Genomic DNA, 26,532 nt, shown 5'->3' on the forward strand with positions numbered 1-26,532 from the left:
GACTTACAGTGTGTTGTTGATTCTGTCAGTCTTAAAAGAGGACCTGACTCCCTGACCAACCAACCCCATTCCAGTCTGTTCTAAAGTTAGAAGAGGGGGAGAAAGTGCCACCTGGTACCTGAAAAGCCATTTCCCATCTGCCTCTGGCCTCTTGTACAAGACTGTCTATGGAAGCTAAGGGACTTTTCTTTTAAAGATATCTCATTCAAGTTCAAAGACTTATCCTTCACTCCAAAGAACACAAGCTATAGTCACAGTTTATGATGTCGTATGTGCTGTAATGCTTTGTTTTTGTTGCTAAAATATTCACAACCTCCGTTATTGCTTAGATCTTAAAAGAATTACAAGGGGAAGTCAAACTCCTTTCTTCAGTAAAATGCAGAACTAGGAATAGTCCCATTGGGCAATAAAAACATGAAAAGCTTAAAAAAATACATCTATCTTTAGATCATTAAACCATTACAAGGTCAATCCAGATTCTTTGATTTGACTAAGACTCTTGCTGATATTTTTAAAGAAAGCTAAGTCCCCCACGTTTTAATCTATGTACATTTCTAGCCATGGATTTTTAAAATCACATTTGAATATATTATTATTGTATCACCTCAAATGCAAGATGCAATTTTTAAAAAAGTTTCACACTTTGGAAATTGGGATATGTAAAATTATGTTGTGGTGGTACTTTTCCTTAAAAACTTAGTGTACTTTGTAATTGATCGAGTCTTAGACTTACAGAGATATGAAATTCTAAAATCATCTTGCTTTGTGATTACTCTTACCTTGCATTAATTATTGGTAAAAGGGACAAGTTAAATATATAATAAGAAAGATAATTTAAAAGGCATCTTTAAGACTGAGGATACATTTGTACATGTGGATTATAAGCAAACAGTCTGGTTAAATTTGGACTCTATGTTTAACCATTACTTTAAAAGTCCCTTAGATTTCTCCAAATATGATAGGAAATGTCGTATTTGTAATTGCAAAAGATCCCAAGGACAGAAAGAGCCTCCCTAGCTAGTTTCTAGAAACCCCTTTCCTCATTTTCAGGGCACCTGTTTATTTTGAGGGTCCCTGTGAATAGCTAGGGTGGCAGTCGTACCCAACACTGTCAGGCTGCAAGATCACACAGCATTGGAAAGTGAGTGTACACAGCACAATGCTGGGCACACGGGAGCTATTCAATAAATACTTTCTGGTTTACTGATGTGAAATACAAAACTGGGTTCTAATTAATCACACGTATAGCTTTCATCATCTGGGGAAAACTAAATTTCTAAAATTGTTCTCCGTCCCCACCCCCCCGGCATCAACAATCCTTGGAGTTAACTTTGGGACCAACTTTTACCCAACTAAAAGCCACCAATAAATCAAACCCTAAAAGTTCTTTTTCCCTTAAACTACAATTTTTTTTTAAACTATTTTGGTAGTGAATGCTGAAAATTCCCACCCTTAAATGCAGAACACTGCTTTCACAGAACATTGAATCAGAGAGGGAAAACTCAATGATAAAGTTAATAGAATGAAATACGATGTTAAAAATTGAAGATGTAAAACATTGATCAAGAACCAATGAAATTTAAACGATTGAAATTACTGACGATTATCTTTAGGAATACTGACAATCCTTAGCAATTATGTAACATGTTGGCTGGCAAATATTTTAATCAACTAAATTGAAAAATAATAACCAATATCTAACTGAAACAGGAAAAGAAAAAGATGAAAGAAAGAAGGAAGAGGGGATTTACTTTCAATATTTAATTCAAATTAAAAAAAATCCTGATCACTAAAAGTTTACAATCTACAAAAAGTTATTTGAATGCTGTCATTACAACAGGCACAGAATCAACTATTAGATCCTAAATCAAAATTATTTCTATGCCTGTTATCCACAAATCATGACTAAGAAACAAACTCCAAATACCACTAAACCCATTTTGTTATTTGTTACCTAATCCCATCAGAGTTAACTGACATAAAATAACCACAGAGCTTACAGACAAGGAACAAAGATGATCTGTTTTGGCTCATTTTTTTCACCCACTTACAGAAAGAAAAAATAAACTATATGCTTGATTTTTCAAAATTAAAATTATTTAAGAGGTCTCCCACGTTTTCCTTTAACTCTAAGCATAATTGATAAGCATAATAAGAACATTAAAAAAATCTTCTCCTATGTTTGGCCCAATAGTTTCAGAAACTCTGAGAGAATCTATTTTAGGCTTCACTGAAGAAGGGATCCCTGCATAGTTTCTACAGCATCAAAAGAATCTTGAGGTAGGTACAGAGCATGTGATGTTTTAAAAACACTCTATAAATATTTGAGTTACAAAACATATGACACAAACTCATTACCCTACGTTCAGTATACTATTATTTGACATTCTGCTATTTGCTCTTTTCCAAGAACTATGCTAAAAATAAAAGGCAGAGGAAACCAATCACTTCTTGCCTCCAAATGGTGTCATACTCACCTATACTTGATTGATTTACAAACTCAAATACCTGGTATTTTCAAGGCTGTGAATTATACCAAATGACTTCGAAAAAGAAAAGCCAAGGCTTAATTTGTTAGTGAAACAAGGCCTTTCTTGAAATTCCTGTAAACTTTCATTCTGCAAAGCAACTCATCCACATTAAAATGGTCAAAAAGGACTTCATTTAATTAGTGATATGTAGACTTTTGCATAGAAAAAGGTTACAAAGTAATGCATAGAAGACTAGGTACAGTAATTTTTAAAACAAATATTTAAAAGTATAATTTTGCATAATGTTTAACATTCTCATAATGTTTATTGCTTTCTCCACACAGCAGAGAAATGAAGTGCATAATAATACATGCTGTGTCTTTGTCTTTCAAACATAAAATCTCATGTGCTCAATTTCAAAGTATTAAGAGATTATTTTGTCGTTAAACAAAACAAAAACAAAACAAAAACACATTATGTAGCACTAGTCTAGGCATGGACAAAAATAATTTATGTACATCCCATTGAATACATTCATCTTGATTTGGGATCAAATGCAATCACAAGCTTGACAAAGGACATTTAAAAATTGTGGCTTTTCTCTTACCATTGTTCTCTCCCTGCCTCATCACTTCCAGAAATGCAACTTCTCTCCAAAAGGTGACAATAGATTTTACATGTTATTGGGATGAAATCAAGAAGATAAATATGTAAAAATTGTCCAAATGATACAGAATAAATTAAACTTTTACAACTGGAGAGTTTTCAAGTTGGCATGAGTCAGATAGCCTCTGGTGGGCACATAGTAAGCAACTGCTTCTAGGTGCACTCTATAAATGCATGGTTTATATAAAGAAGCACCACGTTTTGAGCCATGAAAGAAAATGCCTGGGGGTTTGCAGGCAGGGCAGAAATGCTTGTTAATCTGAGCACTGATGTAATAATTGCTTACACAAATGCATTGCTAAATGTCACCACTTGGCAAGTCTGTACAAAGAAAGCAAACTAAGATAAAACTAGGACTTTCAACTTGAAAATTATTTTCAGCAATCCTTTTGGCCAATAAAAACCTGCTGGTTTCAACAGAGTGCTCTTCTCTTGTATTGTACTAAAGTATCTGCAGCCTAATGCAGGACTTCTGTCCCTTATCCTTTCTTAACCCAACCTCTACACTCTTCTTTATTTGTGCAATGTTGTATGTTCAAAAGAAAACTTTACTAGCTCAGGCACTTATGAAACACAAATATTTTTTTCCATCTAGTTTCAAGAGAATTGAGTCAGGTCATTTTTCTTCCCCAATTCAGACATCCTGATGCACTGCTGGATGGTATGGTCCATATATTTTCCAGGAAACTTCTAAATGGAAACAAGTGTGAAGTTTTCAAAAGTTGCTGATGTCAAGTTACAAATCGCTTTAAACCAAAACAGAGAAAAAAAAAGATAATACCACATTTCCACTTGTGAGATTTGTGTCTCAAACAGCTTTACTGTTCCTTTGGGGGTCTGCAGACATCTCTATGGCTACTTCCAGGGTTGCAGAGGTTTTAAGCTGACTCGGAAATGAAGGACATTCAGTTGCTACTGCGAGGAGTTCCGTGAAAACTTAAAAAGCTCCTACTTCTGTGCCCCAGGGTCGATAAGGTTTACTGTTTGTTCCACTGCCTGTCTGCTGAGGGCTGGACGTGGCTGATACCGACAAGGGCGGGCTGATGGCTGTTGCAGCTGCCACGGCGGCAGCTGCGTTTGGGGGGAGCATGGGGAATGCCCCAGCAAAGGACAGAGGGAAGCTGTGTGCAGCTGCGGTGGCCGCTGCCGCGGCCGCGTGGACAGTGGCAGAGAGGGACAGCAGAGAGGTGGAGAGAGGCGGCACACAGGGGGCGACGCTGCCCGTCGAGGGCATCCGCAGGGCGGAATCCGCGTGGGCAAACGTGGCGGTGAGGAGGGCGGAGCCGTGGGCAGGAGGCACTTCCGAAGTGGTGGAAAGGCGACAGGGCGTGGACTCCGAGGCGTGGAGTCCGTTGGGTTGGAGCAGGGCTGCCGGGAGGTGGTGGAAGGCTGCCGCCCAGTGGTGCGGATGCAGGGGGTGATGGTGGTGGGCCAGGGAGGAGGTCATGGCCGCCGCCTCCCGCTGCGAGGCGCACGAGCTGAGATGCGAGACCAGGCGCACGCGCAGCGGGTCGGAGGAGTCCAGGCCTTCCACGGAGCTCAGGTACCTCGCCACTTCTGTTAAGCACTCCCGGAATCCAATGCTCATGAAGTCCATGGCAAGGGCATGTGCATCAAAGTAGCCTAAAAGGGGGTTCGAGCACAGTGCGGGCCAAAAGAGACAGCGAGGGAGAGAGAATGATAACCGTTATGAAAAGTAACCACCGACTACGTTCCACCCTCTCCTTCAGAGATTTAATTTAAGTACAACTAGCGATCCTTTCTGAAGATGCTGCCAGCTATTTATGGCCGTAATTTTTGCAGACGTTAAGAAAGTATACTTTACAATTCACATGTGTGACAATTCTGGTAGTGCTATACACTACAGCTGTTCTTGCAACCAAATATTACAGTGGGGGGAAAAAATTAAGAACATCTGTGTTTCAAACACTTCCAGAAAAAAAAAAAAAAATGGTGTCTCTTTTGTATGGTGGGACAGTGAAATTCTCTAGTAAACTTTTGCACGGGTATTACAGAGGACCAGTCTCTCTGTCTCTGTCACATGAGTTAGAGATTAAAGGGTTTATCGGAAACATCCTCACTCCCTTGGCATTTGTAGCAGAGATGTGAAAAGCATACAACCAGATTGAGGACTTTGTTAGAAATGTGCTAGAACTGCTTAATAAAGTCATACATGCTTCGTGACTCGTGGTGGTTTTTTTTTTAATTGACAAAATGAAAACGCCATTCTTTGTATGAAAAAAATTTAAAGAAAGAAAAATGATTTTTAAAAATGTGGTTACTAATTTGAAGATCGGATTTTTCTATCAGGTAATATGAGGCTCTTTGGCTGCCATGAGGTTACTATAACTCTTAGCTTTCCTGAAGTTCAAATATAAATTTATTTCATTGGTTGTCTTAGTTTAAGTTTTTTCTGGCATTTATTCAAGAAAATAAATGTATGTTAATTATGTCCTTGTGTATGCATGTACTCCTACACATAAGGTTATTATCATAAAAATGGCTCAAGTCCATCACATTTATGAGAATCTCTTTTTATCCAAAGATAATACATTAGAATAGAAAATAATAATATCTGACTAGTATCAGTGCCAATTTAGGGTACTGATAATAATCAGAGATTTGGGGAAATGTCACCACTTGGAATTAGTGACCTCTAGTATGTACAAACACATCCTTCTCCGATTTTTTTTCTCATCTGCAAGTTTTTTTAAAAACAATTTTCAAATTAAAATTTAGACTACTCACTTTGGGGATGTGTGTATATATAAATGACAAATATCACATTCAAACAAGGTTATTTTCATCTAAGGCATTTACTGTATTATCTTTTTTGTTTTTGTAGATCAAAGTATTACCTGTTTCATTTATCATCTATTAACATTTAAACTTATTCTATAGTTTGACTTTGGAAAAATAGTTGTCACAGTATTCAAAGTTCAAGAGCTAGAATTCCAAGAGAAACTTGGACGTCCCAAAAAAGAAATTTGGGGGAAAATATATACATTAAGATAGTAACAGCACAAAGCTGACATAAGAGAATATCATGAAATGTGGAAGATAAGCAACAAAAATCGTTATCATCCCAGGCCTTCAGCACAGTTAGCAATAAAGCCCTTGACATTTAGGAGGTAAAGTTCTTTCTGAAGAAGATGCCTCCAAAGAAAGATTTCACATTAAGTGTCCTTAGGGTTCTCTGTAAGGCTTTGCAGACTTCTGACTTCCATGAGAGAATGGAGGTTATCATCAGAGTAGACAGAGCCCAGAAACCCAGAGGGATCTAGAAATTTAGGTTACTCTAAATCTTCTCTAGAAATTACTGCCTTAGCAAAACAGACTAAAGAATAGATCAAAAGAATTGAACCCCAAGAGCTTCCAAGAATTTTCATGACTAGGCACAAAGTAATTGAAATTGGTGATTTGCTGGCTATATATTGTTCAACATGGCTGAGTTCTCTGTTGTATCTTAAGGCATATAAATTATATAATTCCTATTCTACCGCTGAATGCAGAGGGAAACCACGATGAGCAGCTGTTTCCTGTGACTGGATCTTGGGCCAATAATAATAGCAGAGGGGTCCACGCCACTTTCCATCACTGCTCTAAGGGCTTTAAGTGACTAAACTCACAACAACATTGTGAAGTAAACACTCTCTCTGTCCTCATTTTATAGATGAAGAAACTGGGCTTCAGAGAAGGTTAGTAACTTATCCAGGGTCACAGAGCTTAAAAAAAAAGAAAAAAAAAATAGCAGAGCCAGGATTTGAAACCAGGCAATCTAACCGCAGAGTCTCTGCCCTTCGCCAGTACATTCTGAGGCCCCATAGTTGCTGTGAGTCTAACAACTTGCGCCCACACCACCAGCCCCTCCTCCCCCCAAGGCCCACACATTCTCTGGTGAGGTGACCTCTCTAATGACCGGGCAGTCAGGCGACTTGTGTGGAACTTGCTCGCAAATGTCTGTTCACAGACTATTTTGGGACGGATTTTAGGACTGTTCAGGTAGCCGAGAATAGCAACCAAGATGGAACTTCGTTTTTATACTAAGGCATAAGAACAATATTACTCTTTAGAAGTATAGCCATGCCAACTATTTGAAACACTGATCAAAATCCTTAGCTTTACAGCTAACAGTGCCAAGAGAGGTAAAGCAATCAAACAGCTTTCCCCTGCAGCATCTCTAACTCTGTCAATCTCCTAATATCTTGAGGTAGCTCATGTAGAGACAGAATCATGGGGCTGCGGGGACCCTTGAGAATTCAGTGCTGCTGGTACAGGCCTCCCCATGTAGCTCAGCACCTCTGTCTCGGTTTAAAGGTAGGGGCAGTGGCTAAGCTGGGCAGGATCACTGGCATCTACAATTTTATCCAGTTCTCTATTATGTAAGAATATTTGCATGCTTTGCAGAGGGTTACATTTTAATGAGAAGAAATCATAATTCCATACCCATTCAGTATGTTTATTCATGCAGGACGGTTCCTTGACCAGGGACAACGGAGGGTAAGTCACACTAGGCTGAGGGCATCCCTTTACCATGATCACCCTCCACCTGACACAGGTAGAAAGATGGTGATGCTCAGAGCTGATGTTCTACAGGTTCTCAGCTGGAGTTAAATATTGAAATACTTGGACACCAATTGGTAAACAGCTATTTCTCTCCAGTGCCCTGCTTCTGCCCTGATCTAGGGAAAACTCTGGTGCTCTGCACTAAAAGGCTAATGCTGAACAGAGAGAAGCCTCTAGGGTGTAGCTGCAGGGCTTCGTCTTTATGGTACCCTCTCCTCAGCCAGTTATCAAATATATGGACTAGCACCCTTGGGTAAGACGAATACCGAAGGCCTTCTTGAAGGTTAAGAAGATACAATGGGCAAAATGAAGTCTGAGTGATATGTGAGAAGTACGATAATGAAATCTGAATGAATCAGCGTTCAGGATCTCAAGTCCATTTATACCATGAAGTGAGGGTCTGTCCCCGAGACCCCTGGACTATTCTTCCCTAAATCACTATCTGGTACAGAACACATCTCTCCATGGCACTGGGCCAGGGCACCTGCTCCTGTTTGCTCTCTGAGGGAATGACTGTTCCATCAGTGGTTTCCAGGACAGAGATTCACTACCTGCACTTCAAATGCTCTGTGTGGTCTAAATCCAAGACCAATCAGACTCTGAAAACAACAATGAAAATTCACTTCTTTTGGAATAGCTGCATGATACTGAGTCCTAACCTTGATTTAATGGGTGGAGGGGAGGGCAGTGGGGGAGGGAAAGAAGAAGATAAAAAAGATTGCCTCTAACCTCCTGTTTATGTTTGGATGTTTGTGTGTTTGTTTTGTCTTTGGTACAAATTCCAGCATGCACTTCTGAAAGTCCCAAACAAATCTCTGACCAGGCTGCTGTGAATGAAGCCTTACTCCCACAGTACTATGAAAGCAAACACAAGCCCAGGGTCAAGTGCTGCTTTTGTTCCAGAAGTTCTTTCCCACGAGTTCAATCCTGCCATTAGCATTGATTTCCACGGCTTTAATCTGGGACCTCCTATCTCAGCTTGTTAAAGAGCTGTTCAACTATGACTTCCTTACAATCTTAAGGAGAAAAAAATGAAAAGAGAAAGGCAGAAAGGAGGGGAGGAATGAAGTCACCGACTTACCTTTACCCCCAGTTGCCTGCAGCATCTTTAAGTGATCTACTGTCATTTGAAGTATTTCAGCTTTTTCTAACTTTGCAGATCCCTGAATAAACAAATAATGAAGTCTCATAAATCCTATGGAAACAAATTTGGAACAATTTATCCTGAATGTTCATTTTCCCTCCCACTAAGAAATTCTCAGTTTAATTTTTTCACAGAAAAAAAAAATCTGAACTCCTTCCAAATTTCACATGAAGACACTAATTATGTCACACCTAGTGACAGATATTTGCCATTTTAACTCTTAAAGAATATAAGGCATGATAAGTAATTTTTAATCATAAAAACAATTACACTAAGATCACTCCACCCAAACTATTCCAACTGCAAAATTCTCAAACTTTGCATCAATCTCTGCCCTGGTTAATAATACACTTTATTAGACGATATATAATAGTCTTCCCTGGTGGCTCAGACGGTAAAGAATCCACCTGCAATGTGGGAGACCCGGGTTCGATTCCTGGGTGGGGAAGATCCCCTGGAGGAGGGCATGGGACCCACTCCAGTATTTTTGCCTGGAGAATTCCATGGACAGAGGAGCCTGGCGAGCTACAGTTGATGGGGTCACAGAGTTGGACACGACTGAGCAACTAACACTATAGGGCAACTGACACTTAAAAGTCTGGATCAGTTGAATCCAACTCTGGAGGAAAAGGAGATAGGATCTCAGCAAATTATTGTCAAAAGCATATTTTTCAAAACTAGAATTCTAAGATGCCTTTAAGGTAATTCTTACTACACTACTTCTGTAAGAAGTACCAAAAGTGCAAAAGGGAGACTTTCAAAGTTTTTTTCCCCAATAACTACCAGCAGGTGTCACTGTAAATTCCAAGATCATAAACAAGAAGGCATAATCTACCTCTTTATCTAGTAAGCATCAAAAATGCTTAAGGATATCTGAACGCTTTAACATGGCTCTTAATAAAACTGTCTTGGAAATATACTTTATGCCCAGTCCCCCATTTTCAGGCACCTCTGGAAACCAACTGGAATATGCCACTTCAAGCTGTCTCAGAGGGCCGTGGGTGGCTTCTAATTTCTTGGAAGAGCGAAATAATTAAATCAGTATGTTTTCTTGAAAAGGAAACTGAAGTTTATTTCAGGTTCCTATGCTTTACTTGTTTTGTGAAAATTGTCAGCACCCAGTACATGGTGAGAGTGCCAGAGTTATTTAAACTGCTCAAAAGAACACTCTTCTAATCATATTGTGCCACAGCCAGCTCACCAGGGTTGGTCGCCAAGCTCAGCAAATGGGAAAGCCTGTGTTTACGGTAACTAACTGCCAAACTACTGAGGTCTGCTTTTAAGGTTTGTTTTAAGTCGACAGTTAAGGGGAAAAAAAAAAAATCTAACAACCCTCCCTCCTTCCCCAAAAATCACCGAACTGTTCCTCATAACTGTAGACATTTCAGTATTGAAAGTAAAAAATGTCATTGATTACTGATATTTCAGCATGTTGTGGGAAATGCTACTAATCAAAACTACAACTTGCCCATTATATTTAGCTTATCAGTTTTAGCATACAGAGTGGGTGTCTTTTTTCTTTTAAAAATGTATAATCAGGAGGAGGAGCCAAGATGGCGGAGGAGTAGGACGGGGAGAACACTTTCTCCCCCACAAATTCATCAAAAGAGCATTTAAACATCGAGTAAATTCCACAAAACAACTTCCGAATGCCGGCAGAGGACATCAGGCACCCAGAAAAGCAGCCCAACTCTTCGAAAGGAGGTAGGAAAAAATATAAAAGACAAAAAAAGAGACAAAAGAGGGAGGGACGGAGTTCCGTCCCGGGAAGGGAGTCTTAAAAAGAGAGAAGTTTCCAAACACCAGGAAACCCTCTCACTGCCGAATCTGTGCTGAGCTTTGGAAGCACAGAGGGCAACATAAAAGGGAGGGGAAAAAAAAAAATAAACAATTAAAAATCGCGGATTGTGAGCCCTACGGGAACTCCCCCAGCGGAGAAGCAGCGCAGACGCCTGCACACGGCATTAGCAAGCGGGGGCTGGGCAGGGAAGTGCGGCACGGGCTGTGTCCCTTAGAGTAAGAATCGGGCCGAATGTCCTAAGCGCTATCTGAGCGAAATAATTTGGGCTAGCAAACCAGACTGTGGGATATCTACCACGCGAAAAGCCAGCCCTAACCTAAGACACCGCCAGGCCCGCGCACAGAACAAAGGACTGAACAGAGATAGCCGGCTGCAGACCTCCCCCTCCGGTGACAGGCAACCAGAGCCGGAAGGGGGCAATCGCAGCCCCAGAGAGACTCTATCTATAAAACTGTAAGCAGGCTTCTTTGCTAACTAAAACTTCTTGGGGGTCTGGACGGTCAACATCTGCCTGAGAAGGTGCGCCGGTTTTACACCCAGATAACCAAGTGGCGGGGAGGCGATAAGTCGCAGCATTGGCGCCCGCCAAGCACCTCATCGCCTGAGCTGCTCGACCTGGGAAGAACACAAAACGCAGGCCCAACCGAGTCTGCGCCTCTGAGGACTACCCGAGTGCCTGAACCTGAGCGGCTTGGACCTGGGAGCTCAGTCCAGGGCCGGCCTCTGATTGTTCCCGGCGGAACAACCTAGAGCCCAAGCAGTGTGGGCAGGGAGGTTACACGCGCCGTGAGCGGGGGCAGACCCAGTGTGGCCGAGGCACTTCGAGCGCACGCCAGTGTTATCTGTTTGCAGCATCCCTCCCTCCCTCCCCACAGCGTGGCTGAACAAGTGAGCCTAAATTAAAAAAAAAAAAAAAAAAAAAAAATAGGGTCCTCCACCGTCCCCTTTGTGTCAGGGCGGGAACCAGACACTGAAGAGACCAGCAAACAGAAGAAGCTCTAACAGAGGGAAACGCCTTGGAAGCTACAGGCCATAGATTAAAACCCTGTGGTTACTACGGATTACATAGGAAGGGGCCTATAGATCTTGAGAAATATAAGTCGGACTAAGGAACTGCCAAAAATGAACTGAACCCACAATACTCACAACAAAACCAGAGAAAGACCTAGATATATTTTTACTATTTTTACGATCAATCTTTCTTTCTTTCTTTTTTTTTTTAATTAAAAAAAAATTTTTTTAAGTCCTCTATTGTCCTTTAATTTTCACTTTTATAACTATTACTTTGCAAAAAAAAAAAAAAGACCCTATTTTTTTTTTTTTTCTTCTTCAGCAAACTTCATATATATATTTTATAATTTTTTGACCGTGGTTTTTTTTTTTTTTTTCTTTTTTCTTTTTCTTCTTTTCTTTAACATTGCATTTTTGAAATTCCAAACTCTACTCTAGATTTTTAATTTTAGCCTTTTGATATATGTTATCAATTTTGTACCTATAGTTTTTTTCATAATTGCTGTGACTTTTTTTTTTTTCCTCTGTTTCTTTCTCTTCTTCTTTTATATAACATCGTATATCTGCAATTCCAAACTCTACTCAAGATTTTTAATTTATGCTTTTTGGTATTTGATATCAATTTTGTACCTGTATTTTCTTTATAATTTTTGCGACATTGTTTTTGTTGGTTTGTTTGTTTTCTCTCTTTATTTTTCTTCTTCTTCTTTTTTTTTTTTTTTTTTTTTTAACGTTGTATTTTTGAAATTCCAAACTCTACTCTGGATTTTTAATTTTTGCTGTTTGGTATTAGTTATCAATTTTGTACCTGTAGTTTCTTTATTACTTTCACGACCTTGTTTGTTTTTCTTTGTTCGTTTTTTCTCTCTTTCTTTTCCTTCTCCTTTTCATTAACATCGCATTTTTGAAATTCCAAACTCTACTCTAATTTCTAATTTTTGTTTTTATGTATTTGTTACCAATTTTGTACCTTTAAGAACCCAATCTTCAGGACCCATTTTTCACTAGTGTACGAGATTACTGGCTTGACTGCTCTCTCTCCCTTTGGACTCTCCATTTTCTCCACCAGGTCACCTGTATCTCCTCCCTAACCCCTCTCTACTCTACCCAACTCTGTGAATTTCTGTGTGTTCCAGACGGTGGAGAACACTTAAGGAACTGATTACTGGCTGGATCTGTCTCCCGCCTTTTCATTTCCCCCTTTTATCCTTCTGGCCACCTCTGTCTCCTGCCTCCTTCTTCTCTTCCCTGTATAACTCCGTGAACATCTCTGAGTGGTCCAGTTGTGGAGTGCACATAAGGAAGTGACTACTGGCTAGCCCACTCTCTCCACTATTGATTCCACCTCATCTCATTTGGGTCACCTCTAACTCCCTCCTCCCTCTTCTCTTCTCCATGTAACGCTGTGAACCTCTCTGAGTGACCCTCACAGTAGAGAAACTTTTCATCTTTAACGTAGATGTTTTATCAGTGGTGCTGGATAGAAGGAGAAGTTTTGAAACTACTGTAAAATTAAGACCGATAACTGGAAGTAGGAGGCTTAAGTCCAATCCCTGACTCCAGGGAACTCCTGACTCCAAGGAACATTAATTGACAGGAGCTCATCAAACGCCTCCATACCGACACTGAAACCAAGCACCACACAAGGGCCAACAAGTTCCAGGGAAAGACATAACAAGCAAATTCTCCAGCAACAAAGGAACACAGCCCTGAGCTTCAAGATACAGGCTGCCCAAAGTCACCCCAAAACCATAGACATCTCATAACTCATTACTGGACATTTCATTACACTCCAGAGAGAAGAAATACAGCTCCATCCACCAGAACATCGACACAAGCTTCCCTAACCAGGAAACCTTGACAAGCCACCTGTACAAACCCACACACAGCGAGGAAACGCCACAATAAAGAGAACTCCACAAACTGCCAGAATACAGAAAGGACACCCCAAACTCAGCAATTTAAACAAGATGAAGAGACAGAGGAATACCCAGCAGATAAAGGAACAGGATAAATGCCCACCAAACCAAACCAAAGAGGAAGAGATAGGGAATCTACCTGATAAAGAATTCCGAATAATGATAGTGAAATTGATCCAAAATCTTGAAATTAAAATGGAATCACAGATAAATAGCCTGGAGGCAAGGATTGAGAAGATGCAAGAAAGGTTTAACAAGGACTTAGAAGAAATAAAAAAGAGTCAATATATAATGAATAATGCAATAAGTGAAATTAAAAACACTCTGGAGGCAACAAATAGTAGAATAACAGAGGCAGAAGATAGGATTAGTGAATTAGAAGATAGAATGGTAGAAATAAATGAATCAGAGAGGATAAAAGAAAAACGAATTAAAAGAAATGAGGACAATCTCAGAGACCTCCAGGACAATATTAAACGCTACAACATTCGAATCATAGGGGTCCCAGAAGAAGAAGACAAAAAGAAAGACCATGAGAAAATACTTGAGGAGATAATAGTTGAAAACTTCCCTAAAATGGGGAAGGAAATAATCACCCAAGTCCAAGAAACCCAGAGAGTCCCAAATAGGATAAACCCAAGGCGAAACACCCCAAGACACATAGTAATCAAATTAACAAAGATCAAACACAAAGAACAAATATTAAAAGCAGCAAGGGAAAAACAACAAATAACACACAAGGGAATTCCCATAAGGATAACAGCTGATCTTTCAATAGAAACTCTTCAAGCCAGGAGGGAATGGCAAGACATACTTAAAATGATGAAAGAAAATAATCTACAGCCCAGATTATTGTACCCAGCAAGGATCTCATTCAAGTATGAAGGAGAAATCAAAAGCTTTTCAGACAAGCAAAAGCTGAGAGAATTCTGCACCACCAAACCAGCTCTCCAACAAATACTAAAGGATATTCTCTAGACAGGAAACACAAAAATTGTGTATAAATTCGAACCCAAAACAATAAAGTAAATGGCAACGGGGTCATACTTATCAGTAATTACCTTAAACGTAAATGGGTTGAATGCCCCAACCAAAAGACAAAGACTGGCTGAATGGATACAAAAACAAGACCCCTGCATATGTTGTCTACAAGAGACCCACCTCAAAACAGGGGACACATACAGACTGAAAGTGAAGGGCTGGAAAAAGATTTTCCATGCGAATAGGGACCAAAAGAAAGCAGGAGTAGCAATACTCATATCAGATAACATAGACTTTAAAACAAAGACTGTGAAAAGAGACAAAGATGGTCACTACATAATGATCAAAGGATCAATCCAAGAAGAAGATATAACAATTATAAATATATATGCACCCAACACGGGAGCACCGCAGTATGTAAGACAAATGCTAACAAGTATGAAAGAAGAAATTAACAATAACACAATAATAGTGGGAGACTTTAATACCCCACTCACACCTATGGATAGATCAACTAAACAGAAAATTAACAAGGAAACACAAACTTTAAACGATACAATAGACCAGTTAGACCTAATTGATATCTATAGGACATTTCATCCCAAAACAATGAATTTCACCTTCTTCTCAAGCGCACATGGAACCTTCTCCAGGATAGATCACATCCTGGGCCATAAAGCTAGCCTTGGTAAATTCAAAAAAATAGAAATCATTCCAAGCATCTTTTCTGACCACAATGCAGTAAGATTAGATCTCAATTACAGGAGAAAAACTATTAAAAAATCCAACATATGGAGGCTGAACAACACGCTGCTGAATAACCAACAAATCACAGAAGAAATCAAAAAAGAAATCAAAATTTGCATAGAAACGAATGAAAATGAAAACACAACAACCCAAAACCTGTGGGACACGGTAAAAGCAGTCCTAAGGGGAAAGTTCATAGCAATACAGGCACACCTCAAGAAACAAGAAAAAAGTCAAATAAATAACCTAACTCTACACCTAAAGCAACTAGAAAAGGAAGAAATGAAGAACCCCAGGGTTAGTAGAAGGAAAGAAATCTTAAAAATTAGAGCAGAAATAAATGCAAAAGAAACAAAAGAGACCATAGCAAAAATCAACAAAACCAAAAGCTGGTTCTTTGAAAGGATAAATAAAATTGACAAACCATTAGCCAGACTCATCAAGAAACAAAGGGAGAAAAATCAAATCAATAAAATTAGAAATGAAAATGGAGAGATCACAACAGACAACACAGAAATACAAAGGATCATAAGAGACTACTATCAACAATTATATGCCAATAAAATGGACAACGTGGAAGAAATGGACAAATTCTTAGAAAAGTACAACTTTCCAAAACTCGATCAGGAAGAAATAGAAAATCTTAACAGACCCATCACAAGCACGGAAATTGAAACTGTAATCAAAAATCTTCCAGCAAACAAAAGCCCAGGTCCAGACGGCTTCACAGCTGAATTCTACCAAAAATTTAGAGAAGAGCTAACACCTATCCTGCTCAAACTCTTCCAGAAAATTGCAGAGGATGGTAAACTTCCAAACTCATTCTATGAGGCCACCATCACCCTAATACCAAAACCTGACAAAGATCCCACAAAAAAAGAAAACTACAGGCCAATATCACTGATGAACATAGATGCAAAAATCCTTAACAAAATTCTAGCAATCAGAATCCAACAACACATTAAAAAGATCATACACCATGACCAAGTGGGCTTTATCCCAGGGATGCAAGGATTCTTCAATATCCGCAAATCAATCAATGTAATACACCACATTAACAAATTGAAAAATAAAAACCATATGATTATCTCAATAGATGCAGAGAAAGCCTTTGACAAAATTCAACATCCATTTATGATCAAAACTCTCCAGAAAGCAGGAATAGAAGGAACCTACCTCAACATAATCAAAGCTATATATGACAAACCCACAGCAAACATTATCCTCAATGGTGAAAAATTGAAAGCATTTCCTCTAAAGTCAGGAACAAGACAAGGGTGCCCACTTTCACCATTACTATTCAACATAGTTTTGGAAGTTTTGGCCACAGCAATCAGAGCAGAAAAAGAAATAAAAGGAATCCAAATTGGAAAAGAAGAAGTAAAGCTCTCACTGTTTGCAGATGACATGATCCTCTACATAGAAAACCCTAAAGACTCCACCAGAAAATTACTAGAACTAATCAATGACTATAGTAAAGTTGCAGGATATAAAATCAACACACAGAAATCCCTTGCATTCCTATACACTAATAATGAGAAAACAGAAAGAGAAATTAAGGAAACAATTCCATTCACCATTGCAACGGAAAGAATAAAATACTTAGGAATATATCTACCTAAAGAATCTAAAGACCTATATATAGAAAACTATAAAACACTGGTGAAAGAAATCAAAGAGGACACTAACAGATGGAGAAATATACCATGTTCATGGATTGGAAGAATCAATGTAGTGAAAATGAGTATACTACCCAAAGCAATCTATAGATTCAATGCAATCCCTATCAAGCTACCAACAGCATTCTTCACAGAGCTAGAACAAATAATTTCACAATTTGTATGGAAAAACAAAAAACCTCGAATAGCCAAAGCGATCTTGAGAAAGAAGAATGGAACTGGAGGAATCAACCTACCTGACTTCAGGCTCTACTACAAAGCCACAGTCATCAAGACAGTATGGTACTGGCACAAAGACAGAAATATAGATCAATGGAACAAAATAGAAAGCCCAGAGATAAATCCACGCACATATGGACACCTTATCTTTGACAAAGGAGGCAAGAATATACAATGGATTAAAGACAATCTCTTTAACAAGTGGTGCTGGGAACTCTGGTCAACCACTTGTAAAAGAATGAAACTAGAACACTTTCTAACACCATACACAAAAATAAACTCAAAATGGATTAAAGATCTAAACGTAAGACCAGAAACTATAAAACTCCTAGAGGAGAACATAGGCAAAACACTCTCTGACATACATCACAGCAGGATCCTCTATGACCCACCTCCCAGAATATTGGAAATAAAAGCAAAAATAAACAAATGGGACCTAATTAACCTTAAAAGCTTCTGCACATCAAAGGAAACTATTAGCAAGGTGAAAAGACAGCCTTCAGAATGGGAGAAGATAATAGCAAATGAAGCAACTGACAAACAACTAATCTCGAGAATATACAAGCAACTCCTACAGCTCAACTCCAGAAAAATAAATGACCCAATCAAAAAATGGGCCAAAGAACTAAATAGACATTTCTCCAAAGAAGACATAAAGATGGCTAACAAACACATGAAAAGATGCTCAACATCACTCATTATCAGAGAAATGCAAATCAAAACCACTATGAGGTACCATTTCACACCAGTCAGAATGGCTGCAATCCAAAAGTCTACAAGTAATAAATGCTGGAGAGGGTGTGGAGAAAAGGGAACCCTCTTACACTGTTGGTGGGAATGCAAACTAGTGCAGCCACTATGGAGAACAGTGTGGAGATTCCTTAAAAAACTGGAAATAGACATGCCTTATGATCCAGCAATCCCACTGCTGGGCATACACACTGAGAAAACCAGAAGGGAAAGAGACACGAGTACCCCAATGTTCATCGCAGCACTGTTTATAATAGCCAGGACATGGAAGCAACCTAGATGTCCATCAGCAGATGAATGGATAAGAAAGCTGTGGTACATATACACAATGGAGTATTATTCAGCCATTAAAAAGAATACATTTGAATCAGTTCTAATGAGGTGGATGAAACTGGAGCCTATTATACAGAGTGAAGTAAGCCAGAAAGAAAAACACCAATACAGTATACTAACGCATATATATGGAATTTAGAAAGATGGTAACAATAACCCTGTGTACGAGACAGCAAAAGAGACACTGATGTATAGAACAGTCTTATGGACTCTGTGGGAGAGGGAGAGGGTGGGAAGATTTGGGAGAATGGCATTGAAACATGTAAATATCATGTATGAAATGAGTTGCCAGTCCAGGTTCGATGCACGATACTGGATGCTTGGGGCTGGTGCACTGGGACGACCCAGAGGGATGGAATGGGGAGGGAGGAGGGAGGAGGGTTCAGGATGGGGAACACATGTATACCTGTGGCGGATTCATTTTGATATTTGGCAAATCTAATACAGTTATGTAAAGTTTAAAAATAAAATAAAATTAAAAAAAAAAAAAAAAGAATTAAAAAGTAAAAAAAAAAAAAAAAAAAGAAAAAAGAAAAAAAAAAAAAAAAAAAAAAAAAAAAAAAAAAAAAAAAAAAAAAAATAAAAATGTATAATCAATAACATATGACACCTTGTACTTCTGTTCATGTTCAATTTTTCCATGAAGATGAACAGGAGTTTCAGTGAAAGTGACTAATAACAAAACTGCAGTTTCTGGATAATTTCCAAGGACTTTGTGGGGCTTGCTTTATAATGTTTGTGGTTCAAGAAACAACAAAGTGGAATAAACAAACAATGGATGTCTTATATCCTGTTTGAAGTTAATTGAAAATATAACATCTTCAACAAGGGTATGATGCCATGCTGTTTGAAAGATGCTGTTAGAACTCTGACCGTCAACCATGGAGGCCGAGGGAAAACCACAACTTTTCCAAAATGACAGAGGAAGATTTAAACATTTGGCTTCCTACTTTATCAAGTGTGCAAAAATATTTTTTCCTTTTTCTTTTTTTTGTAAACAAACACTTGAATTCTGAAAGGGGGAATTTATGGCTAGTTTGATTTTTACCAAACTTTCACAAATATGCCTCAAAATAAACATGATTCTATTAACCCAGGGATTAAAAATGAAACCAAGTGGTTTGGTAAATAAATTTTGTTAGTACTATTATTTAGGAAATAGAATAAGAGATGTTACTTCCTTGGCTTTGGCTGGTTTTTGTTTGTTTGTTTGTTTGTTTTAAATAAAAAGCTTACTTAAAAAAATAGTTTGAGACAAAAAATGAAACTTCACGTAGATATCTTTTTTTTTTTTAAGAAGACTACTACATACAGCAGAGTTTTAAACCACTACTGGTATTCATAGAAAGAACAGAGAAAGCATGAACATGTTACCCTGAAGGGGAAAATAAGCTAGAGAATGGAAATGTTTTTAAACTTCATGATGGATTATGTTTTTAATAGTTTTGCCACAACAAAGCATTTTATTGAAATAGCTGCTGTGTGCCAGATCAGGGCACATACACCATTATTTTAATGAGCTTTAACAAGAACCCACATTCCCAGATGAGAGAATTAGATTTTTTGAGCTCTTTGGTGGGATGGTCAGGGGTGGGGGCAGCTTACTTGTTTTTCAAAAGCGGTTGGCACCAGTCGTCTCAACTCAGATAAACTGTTATTTATCCGATCTCGACGCCTTTTCTCTATTATCTATCCCCAAAAAAGCAAAAGAACAACAAAAATGTATGAATACACAGATGATAAAATGATTCATAATGGAAAAATACAACCGCTACACGTTAGGCAGGATTACAGGAAACAAAAAGAAAAAAAGAATCACATACCCCTCTCCTTTTTTTTCTTGCCATAATCTGAGATGTTGTTGTTGGCGAATTCGACCTAATCACAGAGCTAGTACTTTGCCTATGAGATAAGAAGAGTTTGTCAGGTGCTGTATGAACATAACAGTTGTTTCTTCTGGGTGCTTGAAGGCACCCACGAAATAATTCAGAGAAAGAGCATAGTTTAGATCAGTGTTATTTTATTCTTAATTCTTATTCTTAACAAACTTTGCTTTCAGCCCTTTCATATCTTTTCAGGAAAGAATCATGCCATTTTTTTCTTTTAATGAGTAATCCAGATGCCAAATCTACTGGCAGAAAACATCTCTAAACTTTTATTGGTCTCCCAATGAAATACTTATGGGCAGTAAGGGTGAGAAGTTAGATATTAGTACTTCCTAGTTCCACTCATAAATGTTTCTTAAAAGTCAGCTAATCTCTAATAGCATCCCTCCTTCTCCCTGAGGACAGACCCACTAAACAAAGCAATGCTATTGTAAAATAAAGGCCATGTTTAGCAGTATTATCAAACAGATATACAGTCACTGTATGTCAAACTGCCGTCCCTAGATGCAGTCTTTAAGATAAACACAAGTTATCTATTTCAAAACTCCAATTAGTCATACAGAAAGAAAAAAAAGACAAATTCAATGCTTTCTGTGTCAATTTTCCAAAAGAATGACCCCAAATTAAATATGCCACTAACAGAAAAATTAAAATTAGATCAACTATTAGGTAAATATTTTACTTTGAAAATAAAACTCTAGGTGACTATCTCTCAGCCTTCAATCTAAGCTTAAAACTCTGAGTTGTAACCCATCTTGAGTTTGCTAATAAAAAAATATTTTGTATCAAAAGTTCAATCAAATCACTGCACTGTCACATAATTTTTTATGATACATTCTAGTTGGTATCTGTTTCTCTTCATAATTCATGGATACTCTTTTTCATGTTCTCAAATTCTCCAGGTTCCTGTTATTTGTTCTTTCATTTTAGAAATGTTGTGCACACCAGGTTCTTATTACCTCACCTTCTCACTTCTGGATCTTATTTCTGAATTAACTGTTCCCCTCATTCCCACCCCTTCTCAACTGGTTTCACCTTTCACACATCTTTTGTTTTTCAGATCTCATTTTTTTAAAGATGACACAACACTTTAATAATTATAAGATACTTTGGAAACAATATTTCAAGTAAATATCGTTGCTTCTGCTGATTCCAGGCTAGCTAAGGTCTGTACATATTAGACTAATATTGAAAGAAAACCAGTTTTCCAAAGGCAGAAAGAATTTTACTCTTGAGTGACAGCTGCAGATAAATAATTAAGGTGCTTCTGGGGATGCCAATTAGAAGCAATTATCATTTGACCCGCCTTGGCACTAAAACGCCTCCATAACCTCCCTCTGTCACTGCAGAGTGGAGGGCTGGCTTCTGTGATCACGACCCTGATCTTTTCCAGACTTAGGAACAAGCAGTAAGAGAGAGGACGCCAGAAAGACTTGTCACTCACACCTCCGTCAACCAAATTACACTCGACCAACCTGGAAATCTCAAACTACTTAGCCTTGTCATCGCAAACTGCTTTAATTTCTCCAAAAAGCAAGTCATCTTTTAGCATCTTTAAAAATTAAAACAATCTCCCCCCCGCCTTCGCCTGGCCCATTTTGAAAGTGCTCCCCAACACAATTTCGGTGGCGGGTGCGTCGCGGGGTCGCCCGGACGTGCCAGTCCGCGTGTCCAACGCTGACAGCCAGGGGACCCTCCTTCGCCAGCCCCTGCACACTTTCAGCCGCGTCCCCCGTCTTCTCGCCCCACCCCTCGAGTGCAAACCCACACGCCTCGCCCCACCCCAACACGCGCTCCGCGAGCGCCCACCACTCAAATGTATTCCAGGCAAAACTTTCCCCCGCTCGGTTAGAAGGCGGCGGCGAAGAACCTCGGGATGTCCAACGAGCCGTTGGTACACAAAGCTCCCCGATGCCTCGGGCTCCGGACAGCTCCCGCCGAGCCCGCGCTCACCCCGAGTAATTGTTCTCGCTCCCCACGTCGATGGTCTCGTCCATGTCGCTCTCAGAGGTCGTCTCCTCGCAAGGGCGCTTCATCGCGGAGAAGACCGCGCGGGGCGCAGCCGGGCCGGAGCCACGGACGCCGAGCGGGACGCAGCGCCCTCCCTGCCTTCCTCCTCCCGCCCGCCCTCCCTGGGCCCCGGCAGGCGCGGCTCCGGCGGCGGCGCGGTCAACTCCTCGCGGCTCTTTCCCACGCCGCAGCCCAGCTCGGCCGCAAGAGCCGGCGCCGGCCACGCCTCCCTCCCCGCGCGGGCGGGGCCCCCTCGCCCGCCACCCGCGCGCAGGCCCCCGCCCGCTCCGCCGGGCACCGCCTCCCCGGGGGCTAGCGTGGCCTGGGATTGGCTGAGGCGGGGGGGCGGGGCCGCGCTGGCCAATGCGGGCCGCGGAGCTCGGGCTTGAGGCGTGGGAACGCGGCCGCGCCTCGGCGGCCCTGGAGCTGAGCGCGGGTGGGGAGGCGCCGCGGTGAGCGGGAGCGCGAAGTTGCTAACCCTAGATAGGGAGGCGCGCGGACGTGGGCACGGGCGCCGGCGCGGGCGCGGCGGGGGCGGGCCGGAGAGGGGCGGGCTCTGGACCTCGGGTTTTGGCGCTCCTCCGCACCCCGCCGTCTGCCCGTGAAGTTTCAGCCCTGTGTTTAAAGAATAACCCCAAGCGCGTGGCTGAGTGTGAGCGAACGTGTGTGACGTCGGGAGGCGCCGTGGCTTAACCGAACCGCCCCACTCGACTGTCCCTTGTCTGGACCAAAACTGCTGACTGATTGACCCTGGCGGTCATATTTGCCCTCTGGGGTTTTTGGAAACCCTAAATCAAAGTTGCTTTTCTCCCTGGCAACTCGCACGGCTGCTTCCGCGGCCTCTGGGCCGAGAACAGATAAGGACGCGAGTTTCCCCGACCAGGTACTTAAAACCGCTGGCGGTCGGAGGGTCTGAGAGACAGGCCACCAAACGATTTTCGATTTGCTCTGAATCAGTTCTTTCCATTTGGCCACCCGGGCTGTAGGCTGTAGATAATAGATCCCGCTGAGTAGACCTTGGGTCGGAGTTGTGTCTACTCTAGTGACAGGAAGGACAAATCAATGGTGCGGGTATTTTAGGACACAAGTTTAGTAGTTTTTTCAAGTTCGAGTTTTTCGGGCTTGGATGATCCAGATAATTGCAATTCTCCACAGTCTCTGGTTTGGGTAGTCACAGCGGTAGAGCTAATTAGAATCCCTACGTGAAAGAAAAGAACAAAAATCGGGCTTGGAAACTTGTTTTCTAAAAGACGAAATTCGTGTCCAGTTTTTTGTGCATTGGACAGCGTGGGTGTATACCATTTAAAATGTGCCCTCAAAACACGTTTTCAAGCTGCTCTTTCTCTCCATGATCTGAAGTAGTATCTTTGGAACCGGCGGCTACGCGGATGTGTCTGCGAGGGCAGCTGGAGTCGGTTTGCCCGCCTGGGGGCCGCGGTACCGGGAGGCGGGCGCCGGGTCGGTCCGGGTCAAGCCGAGACTGCAGTCATCGCGTCCCGGCAGCTCTGTGCTAAGTGCGGAAAAGCCTCTGAGAAAGAGGCGTCAATCAATCGCCAGAAGCCTGCGCCACGGACGGATTCTTATTTTTCTGGGGATCTGCTTAGGGTGTCCCTCTCACACTGCATTCTTTCTCTTCACACAAGACCGGCGCGGGGCGGGGAGGAGAAAAGGAAGGGACGCGACTTGAGAAGGCCGAGCCCTGGCGGGAGCTGGGCAGGCGGGGAGCGAGAAGGACCTGCAGTCCGCAGGTTAAGCCCGCGTTAAACCACAAAACCCCTTCCCCACAAGCCCTCGTCTCTTTTGTGCGGTCTCCACCGCGGCGCCTGCAATAACCGTGTGAACAGAAACCCGAAACGTTCCATCCTGACTTCTGAAACTTAACACCCGGCAAAGCACAGTCTCGGGGCGGTTGCGCGGGGGGAGCAGGCCGGGCGGGGCCTGATGGGGCTGGACCGGGTCAGCTCGGGGCCGCGGAGGACGGTGACCCCCCAGCTTGGCTGTAGGCTTCTGTTCTGTGCGGGTCTCTCGGCCGAGCTGGAGCTAGGCTGCCCGAGCCCGCTGCAGGGAGCCGAGCGGACTCGCGTACCTGCGGCTCGGACCTCCCCCGACGCCACTCGGCTCCCGATCCTCTAAGCCCCTCTAGGATGAGCGGGTGTGCGCAGGTGGCCAATCGCTCCTCCCCGGCGGGTGTGCCCGAGTCCAGTCTGTACAGGCCACCGGGGGACACATCGCCTCTGACCTGCGATCTCAGCCTTCACAACCTTCAGCGAAGGCTGCGCATTTTTCTGAAAGTGAATGCCTACAGGTGCCATTAACCTTGGCCACGCGATCAAATTAGCGGGCGCTTCCAAACGCCCGGGGTGCAAAATCGTCATTGAAAAAAAAAAGTTCTTTCTCACTATACGGCTGCATTTAATTATAATAATTGCGAAAAATTGCAAAGAGGGAAATGACTGGCTTGCAATAAAGTTGCAACTGGTTAAAGTTTTCCCGTATTTGTCTTTGAAGACTTAACCACTTTACCCATGTTATAAAGAAAACTATGGCAAGGACGTTCGAAATGTACACGCGGATTTAATGTCACTTAGAAATACTTTTAAAACCAAAGAGAGTCGTGTTTTAAAAGCATTTGGAACAGTGTCTGGTATATGGTACGCGCTGTATACGTCTGTTAAATAAACATGAATGCTTAAGGCAAAAGACCTCGGCGTTTTGCACATGATCAAATTAATAATATGCTCACTTATCTGCAACATACTTAATCGTAATTAGGCAGCACGAGATTTTTCAATTAGGTCTTTTATTCCCCTTAAGTATCCTATTTGCCTATCCCCTGGTTAGGCGCCCTAACACTGAAAGAGCTTCTCGGGTCAGGGGAAGAGACAGAGGAGATGCCTTAAAACACTTAAAAACGCTGGTGAATTGTTGCGAGTCGGGAGGTGGTGGGGAGCGGGCCGAGGTGTAGGGGTGGCGTCTTCCGAGAGAAAGAAAAAAGAATGAGAAAACCGCGGGATTTCAAGCCTCATCGCTCCTCAGCGACATCCTTTTCAGCGAAAGTTGGTTGAAGGCTTTTAGTTAAGAACCCCGGCAGAAGAAAAGATGTCCGCGCGCAGAGCAAACCGCAGTTCGTTCCCTTTCAAAGATTTGTACAATGAGATAATTAGACCGAAAGATGTGAGGAACTTCCCTACAAAAGAAATGCCATTAGGAAAGAAAGGCCAGAAAGACAAATCTGAACGAAACGGAGGAGGGGAGACAGCTGCCTTCTCGAAATTGGTCCTCTCGTCTCTTTTTGTCTTTCTGTGATTTAGCTCACTTAATGACATGAGTGAGATGTCCAATGCCGACATCTGGAAACATCAGACTCAGTGGTACCCATCCTCCCCAAGTCTTCCCTCAACCATTTAATATAAAGTTGCAGTTTTTGCACCTATATACGCCTGGCCACCTTGACCCTGTTATTTCTTGTCCCACAAAATTTGAGTCGTTGCATAAATTAATGAAGTGATTACTTTGCAGCATTCTAAATTCTTCTTGCAGCATTTTTTGGAAGGGATCTGGGATCTTTTTTTATTCTTGGTCTGCTTTTTTCCTCTTTAGAGCCCTCAGATTTTTCAAGATCAGTGATCATACTTCCTTATTTATTGCTTCTCTGAATCCTTTGAGATGCTGCTTACAGTTACTTAAAAAGTGTCAGCCACTCCAGTGTTTGGGTTCACTAGAAAGTCACTAAGGCATGACACACTTTAAAAAATGTTTTAGTTTAACTTCTTAGTGAAATACAAGCAACTCTGTCATTTAAAGACCCTTGTGTTAGTCTGAGAAGGCTAAGTGTACATAGTTCAAATTGAGAAATCTAGTATTTTGCCTTTTTGGAAATATAGTTATTTACACAGCTTTCTCTTGCAAATGGAAGACAAGCAGGTCATCTAGATGTGCCTGCTAGTGTATTTGCAATTGTTGGAGCAGGTGACCCACATCTCCAGGCAGCCTTGCTGGGCTGGCTTCTCTGACTACAAGGTTATTGTGAATTGGCAACACTTTATAGTGTGTGAGAATGCTGCACCCTGAGAGTGAAGGCCAAGGGCAAGATCCTTGTAAATTTCAATAGCTTTTCCAACATCAGGCCAGCAGCAGGCAGGCCACCCTAGGGTCAGTGTGCGACTGTTATGTATTTGCAAGCCGGTAGCGCAAAACAAAGCTGGAAGCAAGGGCAAATTTAGGCCCACCAACCTTGAAGTCATCTCTGAAAGGGAACTGCTTTACCAGTTAACAATGGTACTTGCCTGGTTAGCCACACAAAGTGCATTGTATTCCTTGGTGTGACCCAGTAGGTACTGCTTATTTGT

General features: G+C 41.4%; 1 protein-coding gene across 2 annotated transcripts; it reads right to left on the reverse strand.

The window, feature by feature from the left end:
- Window positions 1-1,746: 1,746 nt before the first annotated feature.
- On the reverse strand, window positions 1,747-22,394 carry HEY2 (hes related family bHLH transcription factor with YRPW motif 2). Of its 2 annotated transcripts, none has more exons than XM_055534966.1 (5): window positions 22,127-22,394; window positions 20,111-20,189; window positions 19,893-19,976; window positions 8,785-8,866; window positions 1,747-4,760 (listed from the first exon to the last, which is right to left on the reverse strand). In XM_055534966.1, exons 1-5 carry the CDS (start codon window positions 22,207-22,209, stop codon window positions 4,075-4,077), a joined length of 1,014 nt encoding a protein of 337 aa, XP_055390941.1. In that variant the 5' UTR covers window positions 22,210-22,394; the 3' UTR covers window positions 1,747-4,074. The 2 variants fall into 2 exon arrangements, with proteins under 2 accessions (XP_055390941.1, XP_055390942.1); XM_055534967.1 differs by lacking the exon at window positions 22,127-22,394 and adding an exon at window positions 21,649-21,921.
- Window positions 22,395-26,532: the final 4,138 nt, after the last annotated feature.

This window comes from Bubalus kerabau, chromosome 9 (assembly GCF_029407905.1).
Source record: "Bubalus kerabau isolate K-KA32 ecotype Philippines breed swamp buffalo chromosome 9, PCC_UOA_SB_1v2, whole genome shotgun sequence".
NCBI lineage: Eukaryota > Metazoa > Chordata > Mammalia > Artiodactyla > Bovidae > Bubalus > Bubalus kerabau.